The sequence below is a fragment of the Bactrocera tryoni genome, chromosome 4 (genome assembly GCF_016617805.1).
Source record: "Bactrocera tryoni isolate S06 chromosome 4, CSIRO_BtryS06_freeze2, whole genome shotgun sequence".
Lineage (NCBI taxonomy): Eukaryota > Metazoa > Arthropoda > Insecta > Diptera > Tephritidae > Bactrocera > Bactrocera tryoni.
This window is the reverse complement of record NC_052502.1, coordinates 74,323,046-74,349,399: the sequence shown is the minus strand read 5'-3', so window position 1 is coordinate 74,349,399 and position 26,354 is coordinate 74,323,046. Positions and strand designations below refer to the sequence as shown.

Genomic DNA, 26,354 nt, shown 5'->3' with positions numbered 1-26,354 from the left:
TAAACACAACCGGTTATGACCAGTTAGCTGTTAATTTACCAAGTTCAACACACTTCTGTTGTGCTCGAGATTGTCAAGTTTTTTTCTACTTTTGACGCATTTTCGAAAGAAGTTCGAAAAATGTACCTACATACATACTATATGAAATATTCCTTATTTATTAGCACTTTGGGGGCTGGGACTGTACATATTTATGATATACATACTACAGATTTGCGATAAGCCAGAGCGTACCGCTGTCTAGTGGCGCACATGGGTCTCTGACAATAACAACACGAACCGAGGCACGAATGTTACCGAAAGTAAATTGTACATATAGCATATTTGGTTTTTCATAAGTTTTATAGCATCCCTCAAATGACGAGACAAATAAACTGAATTTGTCTTATCAGTCGCACATTTAACAGCTTTCGGCTGCATAAAATAGAGTATCTTGAAGAGCTTTTTGATTACAACCACTTGAGAACACCAATTTTTACTCTGCTTATCAGCGGCAAGCGCACGAGCTTATCGAGATAGCGTTTAATAGCACTTATAATAAGAAAGCAGCTTCCTTCGAGCATCGAATCGGTACAAATATACACGTATTGCAAGCGTAGAAAAGTTAGTCTCATTCGAACACTTGAGCGCAATGGTTGAGAAAGTAATTTTGGCTTATTCCGGCGGTCTGGACACCAGCTGTATCCTGAAATGGCTTTTGGACAAAGGTTATGAGGTGATCTGCTTGATGGCCGATGTCGGCCAGAAGGAGGACTTTACGGCGGCACGTCAGAAGGCGCTAAACATCGGTGCCACCGAGGTGATCGTCACCGATGTGAAGGAAAAATTCGTGGAACACTACATTTGGCCAGCCATACAAATGGGTTTGATCTACGAGGAACGCTATCTGTTGGGTACTTCTTTGGCGCGCCCTTGCATCTCTGTTGCGCTAGTAGAGGCGGCCAAGAAATATGGTGCCAAATATTTAGCGCACGGCGCCACAGGCAAGGGAAACGATCAAGTGCGTTTCGAATTGAACGCGTACGCGTTGCTGCCACATATTAAGGTGAGATATTCGGAGTTCGTGCTAATTTTCGAAAAAAAAAAAACACGCGAACAATCCAGAATCGTAGTCATGTCCGTGAATATAATACTTTTGTCCTCGAAATCGAACGGTAATTGTTTGGATTTGTAGTGATCTCCAAGATTTTACTCCTCACGTCAAAGTAACCGCGATAATACCAATCGAATTCATGCGTCTCGCGTTCAAATGTTACATCATTAAAAACATCTAGCGTCCAGACCTGTCAGCTGACTATGCTAACTGTATCCCTTCAGGCAGAAAGCTTCAAAACACATTAGCTCTGAAGCTTCCGATTCGTGCTTAATAGATCTAACTTATCTATAGGAATTATGAAAGAGCACAAGCGTCGGAACTCCTATTCGTTTGATCTACGCAAAACGTTAAAATTCTTAGCAGTTCGTCTTCGTTATCAGCGCCTCAAAGCGGTACTTATCTGCGAGTAAACTTCTTGGTCATTGCCAAGCACTAATCTAATATTCACTTTATTTGATTAGTCCATGCAAGGTTATCACGGCCGTAGGCATACACTCAGGTCAAACGCGCATTAAATTATTTTGCAATATGTTCGGACCCGATAATTTGTCATAATTCGGTTAATGGATTGTGTTATATGCTTGTAACGGCTTATACGTTACCCTTTTCTTCGAAGATTTTTTTTATATCAACGTCAAATAATTTCTTACAGATTATCGCACCATGGCGTGATGAGGAGTTCTGCAATCGCTTCCAAGGACGCTTGGATCTTATCGAATATGCGAAAAAACACGGCATACCAGTTAGCGCTAAACCGGCCGCTCCATGGAGCACAGATGCCAACATCCTTCACATCAGCTATGAGTCGGGCGTTTTGGAAGATCCCTTCCACGTCGCACCCGAATCTTTGTATGAAATGACTGTTGATCCCATCACAAAGGCACCAAAGACACCCAAACGTGTTTCAGTACATTTCGCAAGCGGCTTACCCACTACTGTGGTCGACCAATCCACGGGCAAGGAATACACAAAACCTTTTGAAATACTGCAATTCTTGAATGAAGTAGGAGGTGCTTATGGTATTGGTCGCATCGATATTGTTGAGAATCGTTTTGTGGGACTTAAATCCCGCGGTGTCTACGAAACACCCGGCGGCAATATACTTTTCACTGCCCATCAGGATTTGGAAGTGTTCTGCTTAGATCGCGAGGTGTTGCGCACGAAGCAAGTTTTGCGCAATCGCATGGCCGATTATGTATACAATGGCTTCTGGTTCAGTCCGGAGGCGCAATATGCACGTCGTTGCATCGAAATATCCCAGGAGCATGTAAGCGGTGAAGTTATTGTTGAATTAGCACCAGGTTATGCGCGTGCTATTGCTCGTAAATCGGCCAAAGCGTCGGGAGGTTTGTACAATGAGGAGCTGGTCTCCATGGATGTACATGGAGGATATGTGGCAAATGATGCGAGCGGTTTCATTGCTATCAACTCGGTGCGCATTCGAGAGCATGTGCGCGCTTTTGGTGATTACGAGCAACACTGAAATTTATGGGATCTTAGTGAAGGATTGATTAATGAAAGTGAACGTTATTTTTTTAATAAAGATTAAAATATAAACAAACTAGAAATGCCATATTCGGGATTAAACTCAGCTGAGTCGAACTAAAGACGCTAATTTGTAAGAAAAGTGTATCCGAAAGAAATTATGAAAATTACTTCGGTCGTTGTTGTAGCTTCACGTCTGAGAGCTCAGTTATGCTGAGATTTTTTTTTTTTATATAGTAAAGTAAAAGTCGAAGATTTCTTCCTTGAAGAAAAGTATGTATTTGAGTCCGGGCATGGCAACTCTGTTCTTACGTTACGTTAAACACGTAGTCATCTGTTAATTGACATATGTAAATAAACAAAACATTTCTTAAAGCCGGTCAGTGGACAATTATTTTGCACAATAAATTAAGGAAAATGTTAGAGGAACATCATGCTGTAGGCAGCTTGTTATTTATGTACATTTGCGCATTGTATAGACGTTTAAAACGTGATCCGCCGGTAGAACTAGATGAGGAAAAAAGCATTGAGCCAGCAATAAATTTCGAGAAGTTTGAGAAACGTCCAGGAAATTTTGAGTCGTCAGAAATTCTTTCAGATGAGGAAAAAAGCATTGAGCCTGCAATAAACTTTGAGACTTATAGTAAGTTTAAAAAACGTCCTGGAAGTTTTGAGACGTTGTTTCTACCAATGAAAGAACAAAACAGTTTAGAGTTTTTCAAAAATACGTGCATGAATGCTGCCATGTTTGATTCACTTGTTTCTATGATAAAAGTAGAATTGGTGCGCTCCAAAATACCAAAAGAAATCACCGTTGAAGAACGGCTTGCTATGACACTAACGTAGGTAAACATATATTCTTTAAATGATAATCATATAATTAATTTTAAGCGCAGTTTTTTAGCAAAAGGAGTTTCTTGTAATTATATAACTCGTGTCCATAAACTAGACTGGGTAGAACTGGTACGAACAATTCTATTGGAGACTTGTGAAGCTTTATGGAAAGTACTACAACCAATTTATTTTGCCAAGCCAACTGAGGCAAAGTACAGGGAATTGGCAAAAGGTTTTTTGGAAAAGTGGCACTTACCTTACTGTGTTGGGGCAGTCACAAACGAAGAAATTATACTCTCTCATTCCATTAGAAAAACAGAAATTAATCATATTATACTAATGGCCACCTGTGATTCGAATTATAAACTTACATCAGTTAGTATTGGAAAAAATGGTGAGTTTTGGTATTTTTTTAACGGTTCCGTTATGAATATAAGTTTCTCGTTCAGGACAATTTTCTAAATCGTCTTACGGTCACGCTCTGTTAGGAAATATCTTAGCGCTGCCCGGTACAGGACAACTCACTGAAGTCATTCCGTCATTTCCACATTATTTTGCAGGCGATTATTCTTTTCCTTTACTCAATAATGTTATGCGTCCTTTTCCTGGCTTGGAGCTAAGTAAGCGACGACAAATTTTCAACTATCGTTTATCTCGTGGTCATCAGGTTATTGAGAATACTTTGGGTATTATTGCAGCGCGTTGGCATATATTTAAAAAACCAATAACAGCGAAATCAACTGAATGTAAAAAGTTCGTATTGGCAGTTTGCGCTCTACACAATTTTATTATGTCAAATGATCGTGATCACATATATTGTCCAGAAAAGTATGCAGATTGGGAGGATGAAAATCATATCATTAATAAGGGCGATTGGAGAAAAGACTTTGAAAATAGAAATCCGGCAATAAGTCATTCGAAATGTTTCATTCAAAAATCAAGTCCAACTGCTTTTAATCAAAGGGAAGATTTAGCTAAGTATTTTGAAAACAGTGGAGCCGTAGAATTTCAAGATGAAGCCATATGCGCTATTCGTTCTTAAAATAAGTACTTCTTAGATAAAATGTGCATATTGGATTTTTTGTTATTGTGTAAGATGATATTTATTCTATAAACTTCTGTAACATGTAACAAAAAGAAATAACAATACTTTAGCGAACAATATCTTATCCATAATTTGTTCATATTAAGATACTTATAAACTGGTGTTTCGAATATAGTAATACAAGAGCGACGTTAGCGTCTAAATACCTACACTACTTGCTGCGCGTGACTTTTGGTTGCTTACACTAGCAACTGTTTACCCAATTCTTTGCTTTCTTGCGTTTATTTTGTTGTTGTCACGCGTAAGGCTAAAAGTGTTCGATCAGCATAATGGCCGGATGCATTCAATGCGGCATTTTGAGTTTATTATTATTTTTTACGCGCCGTCAGCGAATTCCGTGCAAGTGAAATTTTTGCCGGATGTTGGTTACCCTGTGCTTATTTTAAACAATATAAGATTTCGACAACCATCACCCTGTTTTCAAATATTGTGGCACTACGTTGCCCTGTTTTCAGGTACACGGCGAAAAGAAGTGCCTGCTTCAACCGATTATTTGTATCGACTTCATTACTCATCGCTACGCATACATTGCAGCAAAATTTAGTGAACTTCTGCTGTGACTTGTAGTGAATTGGAAAATTATTATCATCGAAAGAAAAGTGTAGAATTTATTCAGTAATTTGTGTGCGGGTGCAAGACGGAACCATAACGCGGATAAGGAAAAAGCATCGTAAAAAATGGCGTTGAAAGTGCTGGTTGGGCAAAGTAAGTGAAATGCAAAAATAATTAACTATTTAGTTAAAATAACCTTCATACATACAGTTATGTGAATACATCTAAAAAGTGTTTTGTAGTGACCGATTAACGATAAGATTATGTACTGAAATTCATATAAATTCATTCAATTATCTTACAAATTTTATTTAGTCCACCCATTTATAATAAAAATTATGATCTATTGCAAAAGAATTTCCGCATCCTCGTTAAGCAATTATCGATTTTCCCCCGTTTAGTATGCCCCCGGTGCGACCTTTTTCTTGCGCAGCTCCACTTAGTTGCGCTCAGCTGGAATTGCATATCCGTACATACCAACACAATTTAATTGTGTAGTTTTCTATCGCCAACAATATGAAGGCTGTGTTTTTGCTGCAAACGTTGCATACTGTGTATAATGTAGGTCGTTTTCTGTTGGTCTTATCAGCATTTATCCAAACACCCACTACCAACGCCCACTTATCAGCCATGCCGCATTCATAGTGCTGTGAAAAATATAGGATTTTCCATTAGCGTGCGCGTAAATCTATCAAATGTATGCAACGAAATGTCAATTAAAGAAATGTATAAATATATTTGTTTGGTACATTGTGACGTCATTGGCCGAAATCAGCTTTGTACACACAATTGCATTATATAGTATTTTTGAATTGGGTACTTATGCATACACAAATGCATATGAGCTTACAGCGAAAAGTTTTATTTCGTTTATTTTATACACATACATAACTTTTGCTTATATTATTTAGCGCTAATTGTTTTTAGTCGTGTTATTGTTTTTTTTTACTGTGTGTTTGTTTTCATTGGCCATTCACAGGTTGCAAAATGACTCATTATATGCTGGCATATGTACCTGCTGATGCCATATATGAATATAATTGTGTATATTTAACAAATATAGTTTTACTAACACCGGAAATTTCTTTGATTAAAAGGAAATTAATTTATACCCTTTCAATTCGATATGGTATCATTAATCCACATACTATATAATAAATACATTCAAAATGTTGCCGGCACCCCAAGCATACAATCATATGTATTTTATATTAATTTAATAAAGAGTCGTGAGTAATCATGTAATAAAACACGAAATATGTACATTGTGAGTTCCAACTATTGTGATGCACGATTTCCAATACAATCAATGCTGGCAACAGATCAAAAGTTTGTAAAACATGCCTTATAATGGAAAATCAATGTCTGGATCATGGCCAAGAAAACGCACATCGAATCAATTATATAGTACTTAAAACGTCAGTCTTTCCATACCGTCTGTTCAACCACGCATTAAAAGAGCAAAATCCATTTAGTTGCTGGAAAAGTGTGCGACTACGGACTTGCAATTCTATTATTAGTCATGTGAAATAGAACTTTAGTGGTTTGGTGCGTGTGTTTGGGTTACCAAGGAATGGGAAGATTTGCATTTGCAATGTTTTTACTTAAATAAAATGAAACATTCAAGCTTTTCCGAAAATGATTGGCTATTTTTTTAAAATTATAGTCACTCCAAATCATCATCACTCCAAAAACCTGTTAAATTGTGAATCACAGTATACATATATGTACTACATAAATAAATGACGGCTCTTTCCTGCATTCGCTAACACGAGTATGTATGTACATACATATGTGTAAAAGATGATTATTTGTATGATTAATTTCTAGATAGCTTACATTTTATGTGTATTATATAAATAAGGTGTAAAGAATTATTGATTTTCAATAATAATTGCCAACAAACTAAAATAACGGTAAATTCGTATGTACTAATATATTTTTCTACCGATTGAAACAGAGATTATGAATGAGGTGGTGAAGTATAAGCCTCCACCACCAAAGAAGGCTGGAGCTGTAGCTGCTGCAAAAGCCCCAGGTGGCATGGAATGGCGTGTGTTGGTGGTCGATAAGTTGGGTATGCGTATGGTGTCTGCATGCACTAAAATGCATGAAATAAGCGCCGAGGGTATTACCTGTAAGTAAAATATACCATAATTATCAATGCACAGTTATACTTATATTTTATTATTCCTTATTTTATTCACAGTGGTGGAGGATATCAACAAAAAGCGTGAACCGCTTCCAACCATGGATGCCATCTACTTGATTACGCCGTCGGATGAGTCGGTGCGCGCATTAATACGCGATTTCGAGAATCCGGCTAGACCAATGTATCGTTATGCGCACGTCTTCTTCACTGAGGGTATGTAGTGTTTAAAGATAATTATTTTATTTCATATTTGAATTTGATAATTTATTTTATTATAATTTCCCTTTAAAAAAAACTCAAAATTTTGCAGCAATACCTGAAGACATATTCCATATGTTGCAAATACGCAGCGACATTACGCGCAAATATATACGCACATGCAAAGAAATAAATATTGCATTTTTAGCCTATGAAGACAAGGTAGAGCAATAAGTTAAACAAAAATTTATATGTGTACAAAAGGCAATTTCGAAATTATTTATTAAACTGCCTACTAATTAACACTAATTAACCAAATGCTGCTTTTGGGGACATGGCATGTCTTAACAAGCTGCAACTTAGCAGCGTTTCCCTAATACTAAATGAGTCCTTTGTGAAATCACACAAAAACCACTTTGTGAAATATAATATTACCTTTGCAACGATTTGTGGTGCGACCAGAGTTCTTATGTCCTGTAAATATTTTGAATTTGTCTGACATTTCAATATTTCATACGGTTTCGGTCATATATTGCGTACTCTATGAATTAAATGCAATTCATTTGAACATACTAACTGAATGTCTGAAATCCTCTTTAAAATATCAATAATCTATTTCTCTCTAAATATGTGCATACGTACATACCTAAATATCTACTGTCTTCAAGTGTATTGCTCTACAATTACAACTATTTTACATATTTTTATATACATATGTACATATATTAAGAAATATTAAGTGCATTTTTACAGCAAAACTGGGTAAGCGAGTGACGCTAGTTTTTTCGTTCTTTACATTTTTCGCAAAAATATATAAGTCCTTTTTTTGGTTCGTAAATAAGAAATTTAGCTGTTGATTAAGAAAATTTGAGAATTAAAAAAAAAAATAACGGAAAAAGATTATGTTATAATTGAAAGTTATGTTTATAAAGATAATATTAAAAATATTTTCAAGATCCTTTAATTTTGAACTTGAAAATGTCGCGTCTGCACTTTTTCCATATAAAATTTTATTATAGCATTTATTTTTAAATATAACAGTAAAATAATTTTTTTTCGAATATAGCAACGACAAACTTTCAACTTAACTGCTAATCAACAGCTGAGATTCCAAATAATATGTATTTTGATTTTAATATAAAAATTGCATACATACATACATATACACAATACATGCATTGTATATGTGTGTTTATAAATTTTAGATATGTATACAATTTTTAAATTAAAATTATTATTTGATATAAAACATACATATTTATATAAATTTTATTGATAATATCATTTAGAATATCTTTTAATAAAATATAGTACACTATAACTATTTCATATTCTTAATAATTTTTATTAATTTAAATATCTAAAGTTTTAACTATTTATTTATAATATATGGTTATTTTTATAATTTTATTAACTATTTAAAATTTTTATATAAAATAATTGAATAAACAATTTTTGAACAGTAGTTTCTGATAGTATATTGACACAAAATTTATTTAATTATTTTTATTTAAATGTTTTTCGTTATTAGATAATTTCTTAATTTTTGGAGTTTTAAATATACACATTTTTTATTTAAAAAAAATATATTTTGATTTTTTTGTACGTACATATGTATGTACATACATATATACGATTTTTTTCTTATTTAAAATAGTAAATATTAATTTAAGCTAATTAAACTACTAGCGGAGATCAAGTGTGTCCAACCCCCACTGGCTGGCGGCATGCTGCTGCTTACTCTGCTTAAAACCCAGTTACAAAACCCTCTAAATTGTATTATTATTTATATGTATGTATGGCAGAATGTATGTATCTGCATAAAAAAGAGAAAAACAATGATTTATGTTAAAAAAAAAATATTTTCGTAGACCAACAGACATATGTATGCATAGATCAATATGTTAGGCGTCATTTGCGTACTATTAATTACATGCTCACCCAACATACATATTCACATCAATACATGCCACTTAAACTGCATACGTATACAAGTACATCTTTGTATATTTGTATATGTATGTAATCATTATCATTTGTTTTATCGTTTATCATTTCTTTGTATGATTACATTTATATATTTATAGTTTGCCCGGAGGAATTATTTAACGATTTGTGTAAATCGTGCGCTGCAAGAAAGATCAAAACTCTAAAGGAGATAAATATTGCATTTCTACCATACGAATGCCAGGTGCGAAAAAAACGAAATTTTCGAAAATCAAAAATATTATGTATATCAATACTACGAAAGTATAACTAAATTGTGTGCAAGCATTCGGCAATTGTGTATTTTTTTTTTCAAGTAAAAATATGTATTTTATCAAACAAATGAATTTTACACGCCTCTTCAACGCGCTCTTCTTACTTTTTCAACACACGCACACGCTCTAAATAGTACTTATTAAATCCTTGAAAAAGTTTGTATGTTTGTACAGAAATGTGTCGACAGCCATAACGAGGAGGCGGCACATCCGGTAATGTCAGCTTCAATTTTTTTTTCGTAACTTTTTATATAAAGCGCGAAAACTAAAATCCTACTCAAGTCCGTCCGTTTATCTTATCGTCTAAGAATTTTTGGTTGCCTTTTAAGCTGACCGATCAAAATAAGTATAAACATTTTTTAAACACTTTTATGCTATAAGAAATGCATATGTCTTACATACGTATTTTAGCGTCGGTAAATTCGAAATTAACTTTTTTTCTTGTTTTTAGAACTATCTGTGGTGTATTTCGTTAGATTACAACAAAAAATAAAATAATTCACAGTTCAAATCAGTACCAACTAAATAAGTATTCAGTTATTGGTTCAATTCGGATTCTTATTGTTGTAACTAATTACATAATTACGCCCTTCAGACGTTGCACTAAATTCAAAACGAAAAAAAACTTCACCATGCATTAACTAGTGCCTTTTTCCGGAGATCTAACCTCATTTGGAGAGATCTACTGCGGAATTCAGACTTATAACAACAAATTTTGTACCACTAAGCGGTCCTCAGTAAATTCGAAAACATCAGCTGTTTTGTATATGTCATAACTGTACATATCTGAGTGATGACAGAATTCTTTCATGAAAATGAGCTATTTGTCAATTTATTGTTTACAAAATTTACCGATTTGACGACTACTCTCTTGAATTGAATAATTCCTAATGAAATCAGCAATGAAAGCTTCTAAAAAAACGAGCTCTTAGCGTGTATTTGAAAGGATTATATTTATTTCCATTTCTGCAGCGCTGCATTGCTGTGTATGCCCCTCCTCCTTAAACGCAGTCGTTGTACTTTATTCACTGTTTGCCACAGTTTACGCGCGCTCTTTCCTTTCTCTCTTTCTCCACTCTCCCTTTCTTTGTCTCTGTTTTATTATATCTCTGAATGTTGTAAATAACTAAGTAAAAAAATTGTTGTGTATTTTATATTTGTAAATTACTTGGTAAATTCAAAACTAGAAGTTGAAAAACGCAAAGTGGTAAAGAATATGATAAGAATTTATTATATAACCTCAAAACTTGCCACCTTACGTTTTTTTTCGCTTCTCCACTTTTTTTTATTGTAACTAAAGATGAGATGCATATTGCAAGCACTACACTGGCGCAAAAAAAAATTTAATTTTTTTTTAATGAAAATGCAACCTATTGAAATTGCCACAGTTAAAGTGTCCGTCAGCAAGTTTTGCCTGCCACTTTAGCTGTTTGCGCAATGCAATTAAATAAAGAAACGAAACAACGAAATATCTCCTTAAGTTTTGTTTAACTTGTTTTGTAGTGTTCAATTTAATGTATGTAAATTGTATACAGAAAAGCAAATCGTTTACGAGCGGCGCCTCCAATGTCGGTGCTTACGTCTATAACTACGTCTATGTTGTTTTTTTACTTTATTGATTTCTTTCTACTAACCAAACACTTGGAATGAAAGAATGTCAAGCCAAAAAAAAAACAATAACAACAACAAATACTATATGCCAAATTACACGCCCAACACACAGCACTTGCCGCATGCCACATGCAACACAAGAAAAAAAAAACAACACAAAAAAGCAAATACTAGTGCAAAATGTTGGCAACAAAATAAGAACAAGCATATTGTTGCATACAAAATGCTTGTTAGCAGATAAATGCGAAATTGTTGAGCAAATTGTGTAAATTTACAAAACTAGTTTATTCGTATTTGGTAGAAATTTTTATTTTTTGAATAGTGGTATTTAAAAAAATATTTTTTTTTTGGTAGTATTTAAGATTTAAATATTTTATTAGTACATTTTGTGTGCTAATATTGTATTCCAGCTATCTGCACTTTATATATAGTTAGTTTATTTGTTGTTGTCTTTATTACTAACTCAAGCGTATATAAATTTACAAAACAATTTGCCAATTTCGCATTTATTCGCAATTTTGTTTGCTGTAATTTGACATGTAACTCACGGGCTTTAGAAAAACTCACAAATGAAACAATGAGATGGGACTGCGGAAAGTTCGCAGTTCGCTTTTGACTTAAATTAAGGAAAGAGTTATTGTTTGGAAGTATACACTTTCAGTTAAAACAGAAAAATTAAAAATCTATATTTTAGGTTTGATAGAGCGCAAATTTTATGACATTTGATGTTTTAAGGCTATTCGAGGTGGGGAAAAAAGTCCACGATATTTGTTATTTGACTTCAAAGTCCTTTGAAAAGCAAGAAGGAGATTATATCTGGTATCCAAAATATGTATAATACATATGTACATATCCTATGGAGGTGTTAGAATGCAATCCTAAATATTTCAGATGTGAATTTTTTGGTTAAAAAGGGATCCTTTAACTAAAATTTTTCTTAAAATTCAACTTACGAAATGCTTGGTTAATTAGATTTGCAATTTTTAAGCAATATTCTTGAGAAAAAAGAAATCATAGTAGCCTAAACTAACTTTGATTTAAAAAAATAACTTTTTGGTAAAAAAAAGTTATTTATGTAAAAAAAAGTTTATACACGATATTCAGCTGTTATCTTTCTTTAGCCGACACCTCTACCCCGTGTTTTGAAAATTTCAGAACCTCATAAACACACGATCTAATGCATGGATGTGTAACTGCTCTCTTTCTTATCGTAAGATTTTACCACTGACTTTAACAAAATCCATTACGAGGTTTCTATAAAGCGAACTTTAAGCAGTCTCCACGTAATTATTAAATAAATAGATTTTTTGTTTGACAATTTCCCACATCCCTATGAATCAACGCACTTCTTGTATGGTGTAATTTCAACATCCCAATAATTTTGCTTTCCACATAAACACACCACATATTCATAATAGTTTAAATGTTCTTGCATGTAATAAGATATAATATCAGATAATATTTTTTTTTATAATAATAACATTTTTTTTTGCTGATTCATATTTATATGTTTTATTATAATCGTAATTGTGTTATTTTCTTTTTTATTTTTGGTTTTGAATATTATAATTATATAATTCTGTAATCTTATTTTCCATACTTCAAATTTTCTTCATAGAATTTTTATAAAAAAATAATGAATTTAAATACTTTTCAGAACAGTAAAAAATTTATTTAAATTAATTCGTTCAGTCCAAAAGTATACATTGTGACAAAAAAGAAGCCGGGAATTGTAAAGAAAACGCTAAATGTTTAATTATTCATCAATATTTATTTCGTCGCCTTCAAAGTCATCCTCACCAGATGTAAAGCACTCAAGCCAACGATTTTTCTAGTCCTCGAAACATTTTTCATAAGCACTTTTTGGGATGGCCTTTAGTTGCTTCAGCGAATTTAGTTTTATCTCTTCATTCGACGGAAAACGGTTTTCACGGAGCAGCAATTTCAGTTTAGGGAACAAGAAAAAATCACGCGGCGCCAAATCTGATGAATACGATATTGTTGATCGATGGTATTCATTGCGTTTTTGGCTTTATCTTCGGTCATAATCTTGGCCCGAAGCGAAACTGCGTTATTATCGTGTAAAATCCATGAATTTTTCTTCCACAATTTCGTTTGTTTTCGACGGATGTTATCACGCAAACGCCTCAATGCAGCCAAATAGAACTCCTCATTGACCGTCTGTTTCATCGGAACAAATTCATAATGCACCAAACCACGAATATCGAATTGAACTGTTTTGTCATGGTTTTTTTTGTTTCGGCTAGTTTTTTTCCCCTCCACTCCGCTGATTGTTGACTGGTTTGCATATCAAACTCATAAATTCATGTCTCACCGGCAGTAATAACGCTCTCCAAGAATGTGGGATCGGAATTCGCACGATCAAGCATGTCCAAAGAGAACTGTTTGCTATACTCTTTTTGAAAAAAATTCAGTTTTTTAGAGACGAGTCGAGCAAGAACGCATTTCATTTCTAAAATATCCACCAAAATCATTCGGCCGGTCTCACAAGAGATGTCGAACAATATTGCCATATCTTTAACACTTGCCTGACGATTTTCAAGCACCATATCCTTCACTTAATGGATAATTAAATAGTCCATATAACTTAGCAAAATACATTTTTTTGAAATATCATTTACCAGGGGAATTTAATGACCATTTCCGGGTGCTTTTTTTGTCACAATGTGTATTTAAAACCGACATAACTGTACTATTAGTGTCAGCTTACGAAATATTTCTTTGATGTTAATTGAATATTTAAGCATTGGGTCTTAAAAGCAGAGCATTATGAAAAATATATATATTCTCTGCTAAGTAAATCGAGTCTTGCTGGGGCTCTAAATAAAAAATTTGGAATTACCACTCCTAAAAAGCCAATACAGGGTCCGGCACTCGAAGTGTAACCACTTAAAAAAGCCATAAATTCGGCTTGGGAAACTATTTTTATTTATTTTAAAGTACAAAATGTGTGAAAATAATCATAAATTCAGGACCAATTCACTTTTGCTCGATATGACCACCTTTTGCCTTAACTATGGCCTTGTGACTTGCCGGTATTTTGGCCCACTCACGGACAATGGCTTTCTTCAGCATCTCGAGACTGGTGTATTTTTTTTATTTCGGAGCTTGCTCTCCACAATGGCCCAGAGAGAATAATTCATTGGACTCGCATCTGGTGAATTCAAGAGCCATTGTATGGTCGTAATGAAGTTGGGAACGTTGTTTTTCAGCCACTCTTGGTTCACTCGCGCTTTGTGAGACGGTGCTGAGTCTTGTTGAAACGTCCATGGTTTGCGATCGAAATGTTTGTTTGCCCACAGCTTCAAAGCAGCCTCCAGAACACTTTCCCGATAATATGTCGCATTTACTTTGACACCAGGCTCGATGAAAACAATTGGAGAGCGCCCATCTGCGGTGACAGCGGCCCAAACCATTATTTGTGGCGGATGCTGCCTCCTGGTGGCCAACCGATGACTTAGATTCTCGTATGAACTGTCGGTCAAGTAAACCCTATAGTTTTGAGAGTTTACGAATTGCTCAATTGGAAAAATTGTTTCTTCAGAAAACACAATGATCGGTCAAATTCGGCCAAACGAAGCAACTGTTTCATTGTAACGAGTGATGGTGCGATAAACAAAAACTTTATTCACATTAAGGTATTTGAGCTCACGAACAATTGCTGGCTAGCAATATAAAGCAATCACACTATTACGTTTCACGTGAATTTCATCGCTGAACACTTTTTTTGCGTTCACTTTTGGCAAAAAGCCTTTATACACTTGTGAACAATACTCCGAACTGTCATTCAGCAAATTTATAAACAGCTGATTCCAGTGCGATAGCTGCGCGAACGGTCTGAAGTTGGTTACACTTCGAGTGCCGGACCCTGTAGATCCAAAGAAGATTTCATGAAAACTCTTTATTCATCAGAAATGTGCTATAAGTTAAACATACGCATTTAACATAAAAATATATTAAGCGCTATTATTAAAAATTATACATTTGTATGCAAAAAAAAAACATTAATGGTGAGTCTCGCACAATAATTGGGAATTGAAGTATTAAGAACACACTTCTTACGCGATGTAAACTTGCTAAAAACTTAATTTTTTATTTTCAAGCGCTATTATTATGGTTTATTAAATTTTTTTTCTCATCTCTTATCTTTATTTTTTCCAAGCATTGTATATAAATTCATGGATTTGCAAAAACAAAAACAAAATATTTATGTAGTTTCGTCAAATGTTCTTTGTGCTTAATAAGCTTGCTTGTTCTTGTTATTATACTTCCCGTTACATGTTAACTGCTAGAATGTAACTAACGCTTAGTCCGGAAAGTCTATAAAAATATTGCCGCTTTGTACAAATTTTGTAAACTTATTTTAAATATCTTTTAAAAAAGGAAATTTTCTATATATTAATTACTATACATTATTTTTATTTTATCCATAAACAAAAACAAAAAAACAAAAACATAAACTTCGACTGAACCACTTCTCCCCCACATCAAATGCTTCGCACCATCGCTTTCGCCCACTCTATCTTCCAATCGTCTGTCGTGGCTATCGCTCCCTCAGGTCTACTCGCTCGATTCGCCAGACACCTTTCAGTGTCTGTATTCGCCAGCGTTTGCTTCGATACGCGCCAAGCACATCGATCGCATCGCCGAGCAAATCGCGACTTTGTGTGCCACACTCGGCGAGTATCCGATGGTGCGATATCGCACTGACTGGGATCGCAACATAGATTTGGCTGCTGCGGTGCAGCAGAAGTTGGACGCCTATAAGGCGGATGAGCCCACAATGGGTGAGGGTCCGGAGAAGTCACGTTCGCAATTGCTAATATTGGATCGTGGTTTCGATTGTGTCTCGCCATTGTTGCACGAATTAACGCTGCAAGCGATGGCCTACGATCTGTTGCCGATCGTCAACGATGTCTATCGTTATACACCCGGTCCGAATCAACCCGAAAAGGAGGTGCTACTCGATGAGAACGACGACTTGTGGGTGGAATTGCGGCATGAGCATATCGCTGTGGTGTCCACGCAGGTGACACAGAACCTGAAGAAGTTCACCGAATCGAAACGCATGACATCGAGTAAGGAATGAGTCATTTTTATATATTTAGATTTGTTAAATTTGGTAATCGATTTGTTTATTTTTCGCTTTCATATAAAAGCCGATAAAGCTTCCATGCGCGATTTGTCGCAAATGATCAAGAAAATGCCTCAGTATCAAAAGGAGTTGTCCAAATATTCAACACATTTGCACTTGGCTGAGGATTGCATGAAGACTTATCAGGTAAATATGGATTTTCTAATTATCTATTATTTAACATTTTATTTTGCAAAATATTTAAATTTTTTATTACTAAAAATTTAACAAAAAATCCAAAATTTTTTAAATATGATTAAAATATTTTTTATTATTATTTAAATATGGTTTTATTATTATTTAATATTTTTTACTAAGAATATTTCATCTCACGCCCTTTTAGAGCTACGCCGATAAGTTATGTCGCGTTGAACAGGATCTAGCTATGGGCACCGATGCCGAGGGTGAAAAGATCAAGGATCATATGCGCAATATTGTGCCCATTCTTCTCAATGCGGTATGTTGATGCCAAATTTGTTTTTATACATGTTTTCAAGAAGACTTTCTAAATCAACACTGTTCTGTTGTAGGATGTTTCCAACTTCGATAAAGTACGCATAATCGCGCTCTATGTTATGATCAAGAACGGCATATCTGAGGAAAATCTAACCAAACTCTTCACGCACGCCTCACTCTCGCCGAAAGATCAAGATATGGTGCGCAATTTGAGCTTTTTGGGCGTGAATGTGATTGCCGATGTAAGTTGTAGCATTTGTAGGTTTTTTTATTAGAAATATTTAATTTTTTAATTTTCAACAAAATAATTATTAAAATTTATATATATGTATATATATTTTTTTTAATTTATCTAAGTAATAAATTTATATAAAAAAAAAATATTTTAAATAATTCTGTTATTGCTTTCTCTTCCCACCACAGTCACGCAAGAAAGTCTACAACGTTCCACGTAAAGAGCGTATCACCGAACACACTTATCAAATGTCCCGTTGGACACCAGTCGTGAAGGATATTATGGAGGATTGCATTGAAGATAAGTTGGATCAGCGTCATTTCGCTTTTCTGGCTGGACGTGCGCAGAATACCAACTATCATGCGCCAACAAGGTAAGATTTATCTGAAAAAATATAATATCGTTCGCATTACATAAAATGAGTGTTATCGTGGTTATCGTCAGATCGATCGATCTGAAATTTTGTACATGTTTTTTCGATCAAATTCAAGTCCTTGTATAGAAACTTTTTTATTTGACGAGATATTTTTACGAAATTAGCAAGAATATTTTTCCAAGCTAACGGTACAATCTTCGAACAGATCAAAATCAAAATAAAAATATTTTTCTTCTATAAGAAATGCACCTGTGAAGGGTATTATAACTTCGGTGCAGCCGAAATCAACTTTTTTCCTTGTTTTGTTATAATGATATCTGTTTAACATGTGAACGATATTGCTGTAAGGGCAAATCTCCAAATATAAGTCAGAAACAGAATAGTGTTCATGCACGCTACAATTACTAATGAACCTTTATTTATTATTTTTCTATTTCTCCCCACCACAGCGCACGCTATGGCCACTGGCATAAAGACAAGGCACAGACTCAGGTGAAGAATGTACCACGTCTCATTGTATTCATTGTGGGCGGTGTTAGTATGTCCGAGATGCGTTGCGCTTATGAAGTCACCAATGCCGTTAAGAATTGGGAAGTGCTCGTCGGTTCGTCGCATATACTAACGCCCGAAGGTTTCCTTAGCGACTTGGGCAGTCTCTCCAAAGAGGATTAAGCAGCTACAGCGCAGGCTCGATATATAATTAACTAAAAATTTATTAATTTAAAGGTAAAGTTTAATACTTAATTTAAAAGCAAAAACAACTAACACATTTATGTAGTTTAAATATGTATCCTACTAAATATTGAAATCAGGTATTGAAAGGAAGCGTACTTCAATGTACAAGGTTATGTTTGTAGTTATTAGTTTAACAAATTTAACAAGCGTTGTTGGTATTTTTGTGTATTTGCTTTGTGAAATGTAAAAGAAATATACATAATGGTAATGCAATATTATTGGAAATATGTTGTTATTACAACTTATTGTATTTCTAATGTGTAATTGTTAGCAATATTTCGTTTTGTCTTTAGGTTAACTGTCCGCTAACGTGTTTACATAGGTATTAATAACTGTATTGATGACACTGTAACAACTTGTAAACACGATTACATGGTGTATGCACGTTACAACTTTTGGTTAAAAAAAGAGTTACGCACACACATATCCATACATACTTGTGTGTGCTGTGTTATATACATATATCATATAAATATATAATGAAATGCTAAAAACAACAATATGCGCAAGCATATCAATAAGTTGCAAAGTATTCACGTTGTTTATTGAATTGTATTTATGTCGCATATTTAAATGGAAAAATATAAATATTTTATGCAACTATAATTCCACTTCAGCTTATATATCTTTATATAATACTTTATTAACTACTATTACTTGCAATATTTTGAACAATTTATGCGCTTTTCTGAGTATATACAATATTCAAGAGCAAAAAAGTGTTAAATACATAATAAATGCAAAAGAAAAATTTGCGAAAAATAACTAAACACCGATTTTTAATTTAAAATTTGAATTAGTAATAAAATAACAATAAAAAGAAGAAAGAATTAAATAAAATATTATAAAAACAAATTAAGTGCAAGATCTATATTAATAATGAAAAATATTAAAAAATTTAGTAAAAAATCGAAATAAATTATAAAGAAATAAAAACAAAAATAAAGTAAAAAATTGTAGCATGCGCACAATGCAGTTCATTTTAGCAGAAGTTGTCGGCAAAAATGTGCTGTTAAACAAAATTATATAAACAAAGAATTTTCAAATATATGAAATTTAACATTAAATGCACTTGCAAAGTAACTGTATGCATATTTAGTATAAATAACATTTGATGTAGCAGCAAACAGTCACAAATAACATTTAAAAACACTTATTTAACATAAATAAATTATATATTAAATTATGTATGTATTAAAAAACGGTTTGTTTTCAACCTTATCCATAAAACGCAAGACAAGACGAGTACGAGCAAAAATTAATACAAATTCGATTTTGAAAAAATAAACAAAAAATGTTTGCATACAATTTATTAAACTACAATATTAGCAAGAATATATATGCATTGTTAAACGGACCACACGTGGCCGTTAACGTAACCGTTTATATGCGTAGTAGTAACAGTAGGAATTATTATGCTTACGATGCTTCAATGAAATTTGCAAAATGCATGCAGTGAAAAGTTTTGCGCAGACCAACTACATACAGTTAAACTTATGCTATTTAACTAAAACACAATTTCAATTATTAACAAATTTTACAGCAACAAAAATATATAATATTTCAAATATTTTTCAACAATAGTTAAAAAAAGGAAAATTACGAGTGCTAAATACTTGAAAGCGTGGAAAACTTAAAGAACTACACTTATTTTGATGTAAAAAGTGCTAAAAGTGTTAGGCATTTGTCAGCAAAGCGGCAAAAAACGTATGAAAAAACAGCAAAACAAAAACAAAAAAGTCAGGTTATGTGAAAAAAACATGGTTATGTGCAACTGAAATACTGCATGAGCTTTAAAATGTAATTTTTACTGTTAACGTGCTTTATTCGCAACTCACTGAACGTCGATACTGCTCAATGCAGCATAAAGTAGTAGTTTATGTGCTGCGGAAGCCGTGCTAATAGTGTTTTCTTATCGCGGGTTATAAATTTACTAATTAATTAAACATGTCTACGCGAAAATGCGATTATTTGTTTACAATTTATATATAATATTTTTATATATATTATATATTTTCAATTCTAATAAATTTTTCAATATAATTCTTTTAAAAAAAACATTAAAATATTTGAAATAATCTTAATGAATCTTTCTAAAAAATTTTTAAATTTTCAACTAAAATTTATAAAAGTTCAAAAATCTTAAATTTTTAAATAAAATAATTAATTTAAATTTTCATTTTAATTTCAAATAAAATGCATAAAATTCAATTTAGATTAACTTTCTGTTTTTAAATGTTCAAAATTCTCAAATTTTCAAACAAAATGCTTACAATTCAAATTAAGATTAACTTTCTAAAAAATTTTACATTTTTAATTACAATTTTTTACATTTCTAATAAAATTTATAAATGTTCAAATACATTTTTATTTTTTTTTTAAATAAATTTTTACATTTTTCAAAGAAAATGTTTAATTTTTCAAAAAAACATACAGCTTTGCTGGCAGGCGTGTAACAGCTATTTCCAACTATGGCACAAAACTACAAAAACTAACCTAAAATTTTATTATACACTTATTAGGTTTGTTATATAACTCTATTTGCGTCTAAAAAACTATAAAGCATCTATGCATATACATACATACATATGTATGAAATGCAGCGTATATGCGCGGCAAGCATACAAACTCTAATGACTATTCATCGCACCACATATATACCTGTGTGATACTTCCAAACAAAACAAAAACAAAAATGTAAACATACTCGTACACCTCTACATACTTACTTTAAATAATTTATAATAAAAGTAGATGAGCAGCGCGTGTAAGCGGGGTAGTTAAAAAAATAAGTAAATAAATAAAAAGGAATGCGTTTACAAAGTTGGCAAAGCAAAAACCAAAACAAAAAAAAATCCATAAGAATGTTCGAAATGCAATACAGTATTTTACAATTTACATAAATATAAAGTAACGAGCTAGTGTATAACGAGCGTACAGCATAAAATAACGAGCAGCAATTTCAATTCTTTATATATACATACTTATATACATATACATATAAATATAAATATAGTTAAATTCAATAAATTTAGCTAATAAGTATGGAAATTATAAAATATACGCTAAAAACTATAATAATAAATAAATAACAAAAATGTGGCAAACGCCTACACCGAATACCCGCTACACCCGGTCCGAGCAACAACAACAGCTGATAGCAGACGCACGCACCCACGCGTGCTGCTGGCTATTGGTGTATTTGCGGCCACTCAAGCGACCAACCAACAACAACAACAACCGGCAAATGATGCTGCAATTTGTCGCATTGGCAAAAACAACAACAATTGCAATGCATAAATTGAGGATCACAGGACAAATTGCAGCGTCTGCAACTATATTGACAGCCTGCAGTGACGTATGCGCGCGTGCACAGGTGCCTTGCTGCTGTTTTGCGCGACGAAGGGTGTCGAGCGCGCGTGTAGTTGTGTTTGCTACGCATATTTCATGTATTTCAGTAGTGAAAAAACTTAAAATATTAATTGTTTATTGCTTGTTATAAAGAAAATATATAATAGACAAAATAAGCTATCGCAATTAAGTGTACTAAAATCAAAACTTAACGAAAGGTGTCGAATTATGTATGAAAGTATCTATTTAGGCTATTAACATATGAAAAAAAAATTGAAATTCAAATGACAAAATTATATAATGAAAATAAAATTACTAAATTATATATTTAAAAAAAATAAGTTTAATATACATACTGTCGTATATATGTATATACATTGGTATACATATGTTGGCGTATACGTCAAAATTAATAATTAAAAATTAGCAATTAATTAAAAAATCCATTTACACATATGCATAGATGTATGTAAGCACAGGCAACATTAAGTACCAAAAAACAACACATATAAATTAATATTGCAAACATTTATTAACAGCATACATATGTAAACCATATTAATAATTATACAACACATATGTACATTTAACTAATAATTGCAACAAAAAACAATATAGCTAATAACGAACGCATGACAATTTGCAATAACAGCGCTGAACAACAGGCAGCACGCGCCGGCTAACGGAAATGTGACAACAGCCGCATGCAACAACTGAAATGCGCATAACGGTAAACTGCAACTGCAGGTAATTTGATTGATAAAACGGACAAGCTGCAGCGCGGGCGCGTATATCAAACGAATTCGTAATCATTGTAACACCAAAAACAAACAAAAGTCAAAACAATCGCTTAAATATTGAGGAAAACGCCTTGAGTATATGTATACCATACATAGAGTATATATATTTCAACAAACGAGCAATAATATTAGAAAACCATATATATGTATATATATGTATGTACTACATATATGCAATTTTCAATATAAAAAAAGCAAACAGTGACAACAACAACAAAAAACAACGTTCAACAAACTCGTAAATAATTCTGTCAATTTTTTTTCTTATTACGGCAACACTGCTTACAGTGTGTGCCAATTTTTATAGCGTAAGCAAATTTTATATATTTATGTATGCACGCCCAACGCACGTATGGGGTTTTAAGCAGTCAGCATAGCAATTAAAATATAAACCAAACTAAAAAATAAAATGATGTTTAAAAGAAATTGTAATTAAAAAAACATGAAAATGTAGTGAGCGATTGAAAATTGAACAGAAAAAGGCAAATATCGCAAAAATAATGGTTAACAAGAAAAGAAAGGCGCGCTTGAAATGCGGATAGTTGCATAAAAAGTAAGCAGAATATGTAAAATGTAGCGTGAAAATTGTAAGTAAACAAGATTTTGCAAATTTCATTGAAGTCGAAGTTCGTAAAGGTGCAAGATAAATGCATTATAGTATAATATTAGATTTGGAAAATTTATAATAATTAATAAAAAATTTAAAAAAATTTGTATTAATTAAAAAAATGTCAAATAATTAAAAAATTTATAATGTTTAAAAAATATATATAATAATGAAAAATTGAAATGAGCAAGACAACGCTAATTTTATCGATATTAGAAAATAATATGAACATGTTAACTCCAAATGTATCGATATTAAATAATAATATAAGGAAGGTAACTCTAGAATTGTTTACATATAATAAAAAATAATATTTACAGAAAGTTGTGGCTCGCGAAAGTCAGACGTATTTAAGAAGTATTAAAAAGAGAGTTACGCACATTATAACTCTAAACATAATTGAAATGTTTGCTAAATATGTATAGCACTACATGAAACATTTCTTAAATAACAACTAGCGAAAATGTATTACTTTAGTGACAAGTAAAAATCTTTGAAGTGGGAATATTTCGGAACAGTAACAAAGTGGACGAACAAAAACTAATATTTATTAAAAAATATGCGATTTATTGAAAACAAAAACTTTAATTTATTAAAAAAGAACGACAACTTATTAAGAAAAACTACAATTTATTAAGAAAAATCTACAATTTTTTGAAAAAACATTAATTTATTTGAAAGAACTTCAATTTATTTAAAAAATTTTCAATTTATTGAAAAAAATATAATTTATTAAAAACAAACTACAACTTATTAAAAAAAAACTACAATTTTTTAAGAAAAATCTACAATTTATTAAAAAAAAACTATAATTGATTTAAAAGAACGTCAACTTATTTAAAAAATCTACAATTTATTGAAAAAAAAACTATTTTATTTGAAAAAGATTACAATTTATTAAAAAACAACCTTGTTCATATTGTACACTTTGTGCAAAATATACTAGCACACATGTATTTATTACAATTTATATAATATACGAAGAAGTTATAAAATGTATTTAAAAAAAGTTATAAAAATTATAAAAAAGTTATGAAATATATAGTATTCAAATTAGTGAAATATATATACAAACACATACATAAATATAATTACTTAAAACATATATAGTATACTTAAAATTACCGTAAAATTAGTGATACATGCGATTTAATTTAACTTATACATAAATTTCAACTTAGTCAACTAATAACTAGTGCAACTTCTAATGATAAATGTTTTTATGGTATGTCATGGAATTTAATTAAACAAATTCAACAACTAAATAAATATAAAATGTTATAAAGCCATTGTGGGTTAGATGAAGTAGCATTAGTATTGTTTGAATTATTTAAATACACACACACAAATGTTATAAAGAACTTTTACGAAATATGCATACACAAATACATCTAACAATACTCATACACACTAAAATATACATATACAAAAAGTATATATTCCAAAGAAATGTTTCAATTATAAATTATATGAAATACATGCGTAAATATGTTATTGAAACTTTATAAATTGATCGCTAATACAAAATACAAACAGTAACTATTTAGACACACTCTATATGTATACTATATTATTAAAAATATTAACTAAATTTCCAATATTTATATATAAATTATTATTGTATTTAAGTTTACAGCACGCTAGTTACTTCTGCTGAATGAAGCAAGCTTTAATAAGCTCCTAATTGTTATGCGACATGAATTCAATTACTTTCAAAACATATTTAATAAACAAATATTTAACAAACCCACATACATTGTACAATATTATACGAACCAACTTGAAAAAAACTGCAAAAGCAGAAATTGATATATATATATTATTATTATGTAAGCAATTGCTGGTCTAACTAAAAAATTTCTGGTCCAAAAAGTGAAAAAAATCTTCAAAAGAAAAAGAAAAATAGAAACGTAAATAAATAAGTGCGACAAACTTGTATGTGCATAGGCCAAAAATGGCGCAAAAATTGTGTAAAACCATGTATGCATGTAAATACTGTTGTGCGATTCAATGTAAACCCGGATAACAAATTATTAAAGAAATATCCTTACTTTGAATGGTAGATACAGATCAATAAAAAAAACACTAGGAAAACGACAAGATTTGTGTTTTCATTAAAAACACAACTCTGGTGATACGAATAATGTAAAAACGCATTAAAAATGAAGAAAAATGTTTTAATAGATATTATTTACGAAAAATTTATGCAAATCTGAATTTTTTGCATTATAAAATATTTTTTTTTATAAAATAATATTGGCAACAAACATTTAAAACATTTTTGTATTTAAAACTAACGTAAAAATTATGCTTACTTCATTTAAAATATCAATATTTAAAAATTTACGTGAAACTATTTTTTTTAATCCGTAAACTATCAAAATTTAAAAAATTTACTTTAAAATTATTATTTTTTACTGAAAAGTACCGTAAAAACAATTTTCAATTCATTTTAAAAAAATAGTATTGCAAAATTTGCAAAGAAATCTCCAATTTTGCTTATAAAATCATTTTCTATTTATAAATAACGTAAAAATTACTTTGTAAATCATTTTAAAATTTAGCCATTCAAAATTTTATTTTAAAATCTATTTCAGCAGCACCGCATTTCTCCACGCTTTCATTTGACACCTCAATCATCAAAATCGGCTAAGAAATGCCTGAGTTATGCGTAAATGCCTGCAGCTGCACGGAAACACGTGTTCGTGCGTGTGTGCATGCACGCAAAATTTTTCGCAGCCACCTGTTGGGCGCTTCTGTGTGCCTAGTGAAATGGGGTGTGTTGATTTGTCATGTAAATTTTGATTTGCCGCGCGCAGTGGCGCTTTTCTGCTGCATGCTTTCAGGCGTTTGCGTATAGGGTGGCTCAGCTTAAATAAAATTTATCTATGTGGTTTGTGTATTGGCTAAATGTAATGTGTGCAGGGTGACTCGCATGAAATGAAATCGGTTGCAGTGGACACCTGCTGTGCACTTCTGGTCGCCTGGTGCAAATCCTGGCGCCACATGTGAGAATTGAAATTTGCGCGTGCGTTGACAGTGGTGGCGAGAAAAAATGGAAGGGTGGCAAAAAATGCATAATTGCAGGGGTACTTACGCCAATTTTATTTTGCCAATAAAAAAATGGATAAAACTCGGTTTTATAGACTTATTAATTTATTTCTTTTAATTAAATATTTTATATTTTTGTTTATTAAATATACAGAACTTAGCTTGACTGTTACTATTATGGTTACAATACTTAATGCGCTAAAGTTTTATACTTTAATTTTCTACACTTATTGTAGCATTTTTAAAATTATAGTGGAGTAATTTTAATTTGTAATTAAAAAAAATACTTAAATC

The 26,354-nt window shown here is 32.0% G+C and overlaps 3 protein-coding genes across 4 annotated transcripts; all 3 read left to right on the top strand.

Moving 5' to 3' along the window:
- The first annotated feature begins 594 nt into the window (after positions 1-594).
- LOC120775273 (argininosuccinate synthase) lies at positions 595-2,664 on the top strand. Its single transcript, XM_040105370.1, has 2 exons — positions 595-1,045; positions 1,749-2,664. The coding sequence occupies exons 1-2, from the start codon at positions 632-634 to the stop codon at positions 2,577-2,579; spliced, it is 1,245 nt and encodes a 414-aa protein (XP_039961304.1). The 5' UTR covers positions 595-631; the 3' UTR covers positions 2,580-2,664.
- Positions 2,665-2,937: 273 nt separating this feature from the next.
- Positions 2,938-4,584, top strand: LOC120775272. Its single transcript, XM_040105369.1, has 3 exons — positions 2,938-3,423; positions 3,478-3,809; positions 3,865-4,584. The coding sequence occupies exons 1-3, from the start codon at positions 2,999-3,001 to the stop codon at positions 4,455-4,457; spliced, it is 1,350 nt and encodes a 449-aa protein (XP_039961303.1). The 5' UTR covers positions 2,938-2,998; the 3' UTR covers positions 4,458-4,584.
- Positions 4,585-5,037: 453 nt separating this feature from the next.
- Positions 5,038-18,889, top strand: LOC120774014 (protein ROP). 2 transcript variants are annotated; one of them, XM_040103294.1, is made up of 10 exons: positions 5,038-5,225; positions 7,033-7,209; positions 7,282-7,437; positions 7,535-7,644; positions 15,874-16,393; positions 16,475-16,596; positions 16,793-16,906; positions 16,980-17,147; positions 17,329-17,513; positions 17,966-18,889. In XM_040103294.1, exons 1-10 carry the CDS (start codon positions 5,198-5,200, stop codon positions 18,186-18,188), a joined length of 1,803 nt encoding a protein of 600 aa, XP_039959228.1. In that variant the 5' UTR covers positions 5,038-5,197; the 3' UTR covers positions 18,189-18,889. The 2 variants fall into 2 exon arrangements, with proteins under 2 accessions (XP_039959228.1, XP_039959229.1); XM_040103295.1 differs by lacking the exon at positions 7,535-7,644 and adding an exon at positions 9,510-9,613 and having other exon boundaries at positions 17,966-18,188.
- The last annotated feature ends 7,465 nt before the right edge of the window (positions 18,890-26,354 follow it).

Coding starts and splice junctions, on each gene's coding strand:
- LOC120775273 (XM_040105370.1), top strand. CDS start 632: ATGGTTGAGAAAGTAATTTTGGCTTATTCCGGCGGTCTGGACACCAGC. Junction 1,046..1,748: donor CGTTGCTGCCACATATTAAG/GTGAGATATTCG, acceptor AATTTCTTACAG/ATTATCGCACCATGGCGTGA.
- LOC120774014 (XM_040103294.1), top strand. CDS start 5,198: ATGGCGTTGAAAGTGCTGGTTGGGCAAA. Junction 7,210..7,281: donor AAGCGCCGAGGGTATTACCT/GTAAGTAAAATA, acceptor TTTTATTCACAG/TGGTGGAGGATATCAACAAA. Junction 7,645..15,873: donor TTTTAGCCTATGAAGACAAG/GTAGAGCAATAA, acceptor TCGCTCCCTCAG/GTCTACTCGCTCGATTCGCC.
- LOC120775272 (XM_040105369.1), top strand. CDS start 2,999: ATGTTAGAGGAACATCATGCTGTAGGCAGCTTGTTATTTATGTACATT. Junction 3,424..3,477: donor CGGCTTGCTATGACACTAAC/GTAGGTAAACAT, acceptor TTTTAAGCGCAG/TTTTTTAGCAAAAGGAGTTT. Junction 3,810..3,864: donor AGTTAGTATTGGAAAAAATG/GTGAGTTTTGGT, acceptor TTTCTCGTTCAG/GACAATTTTCTAAATCGTCT.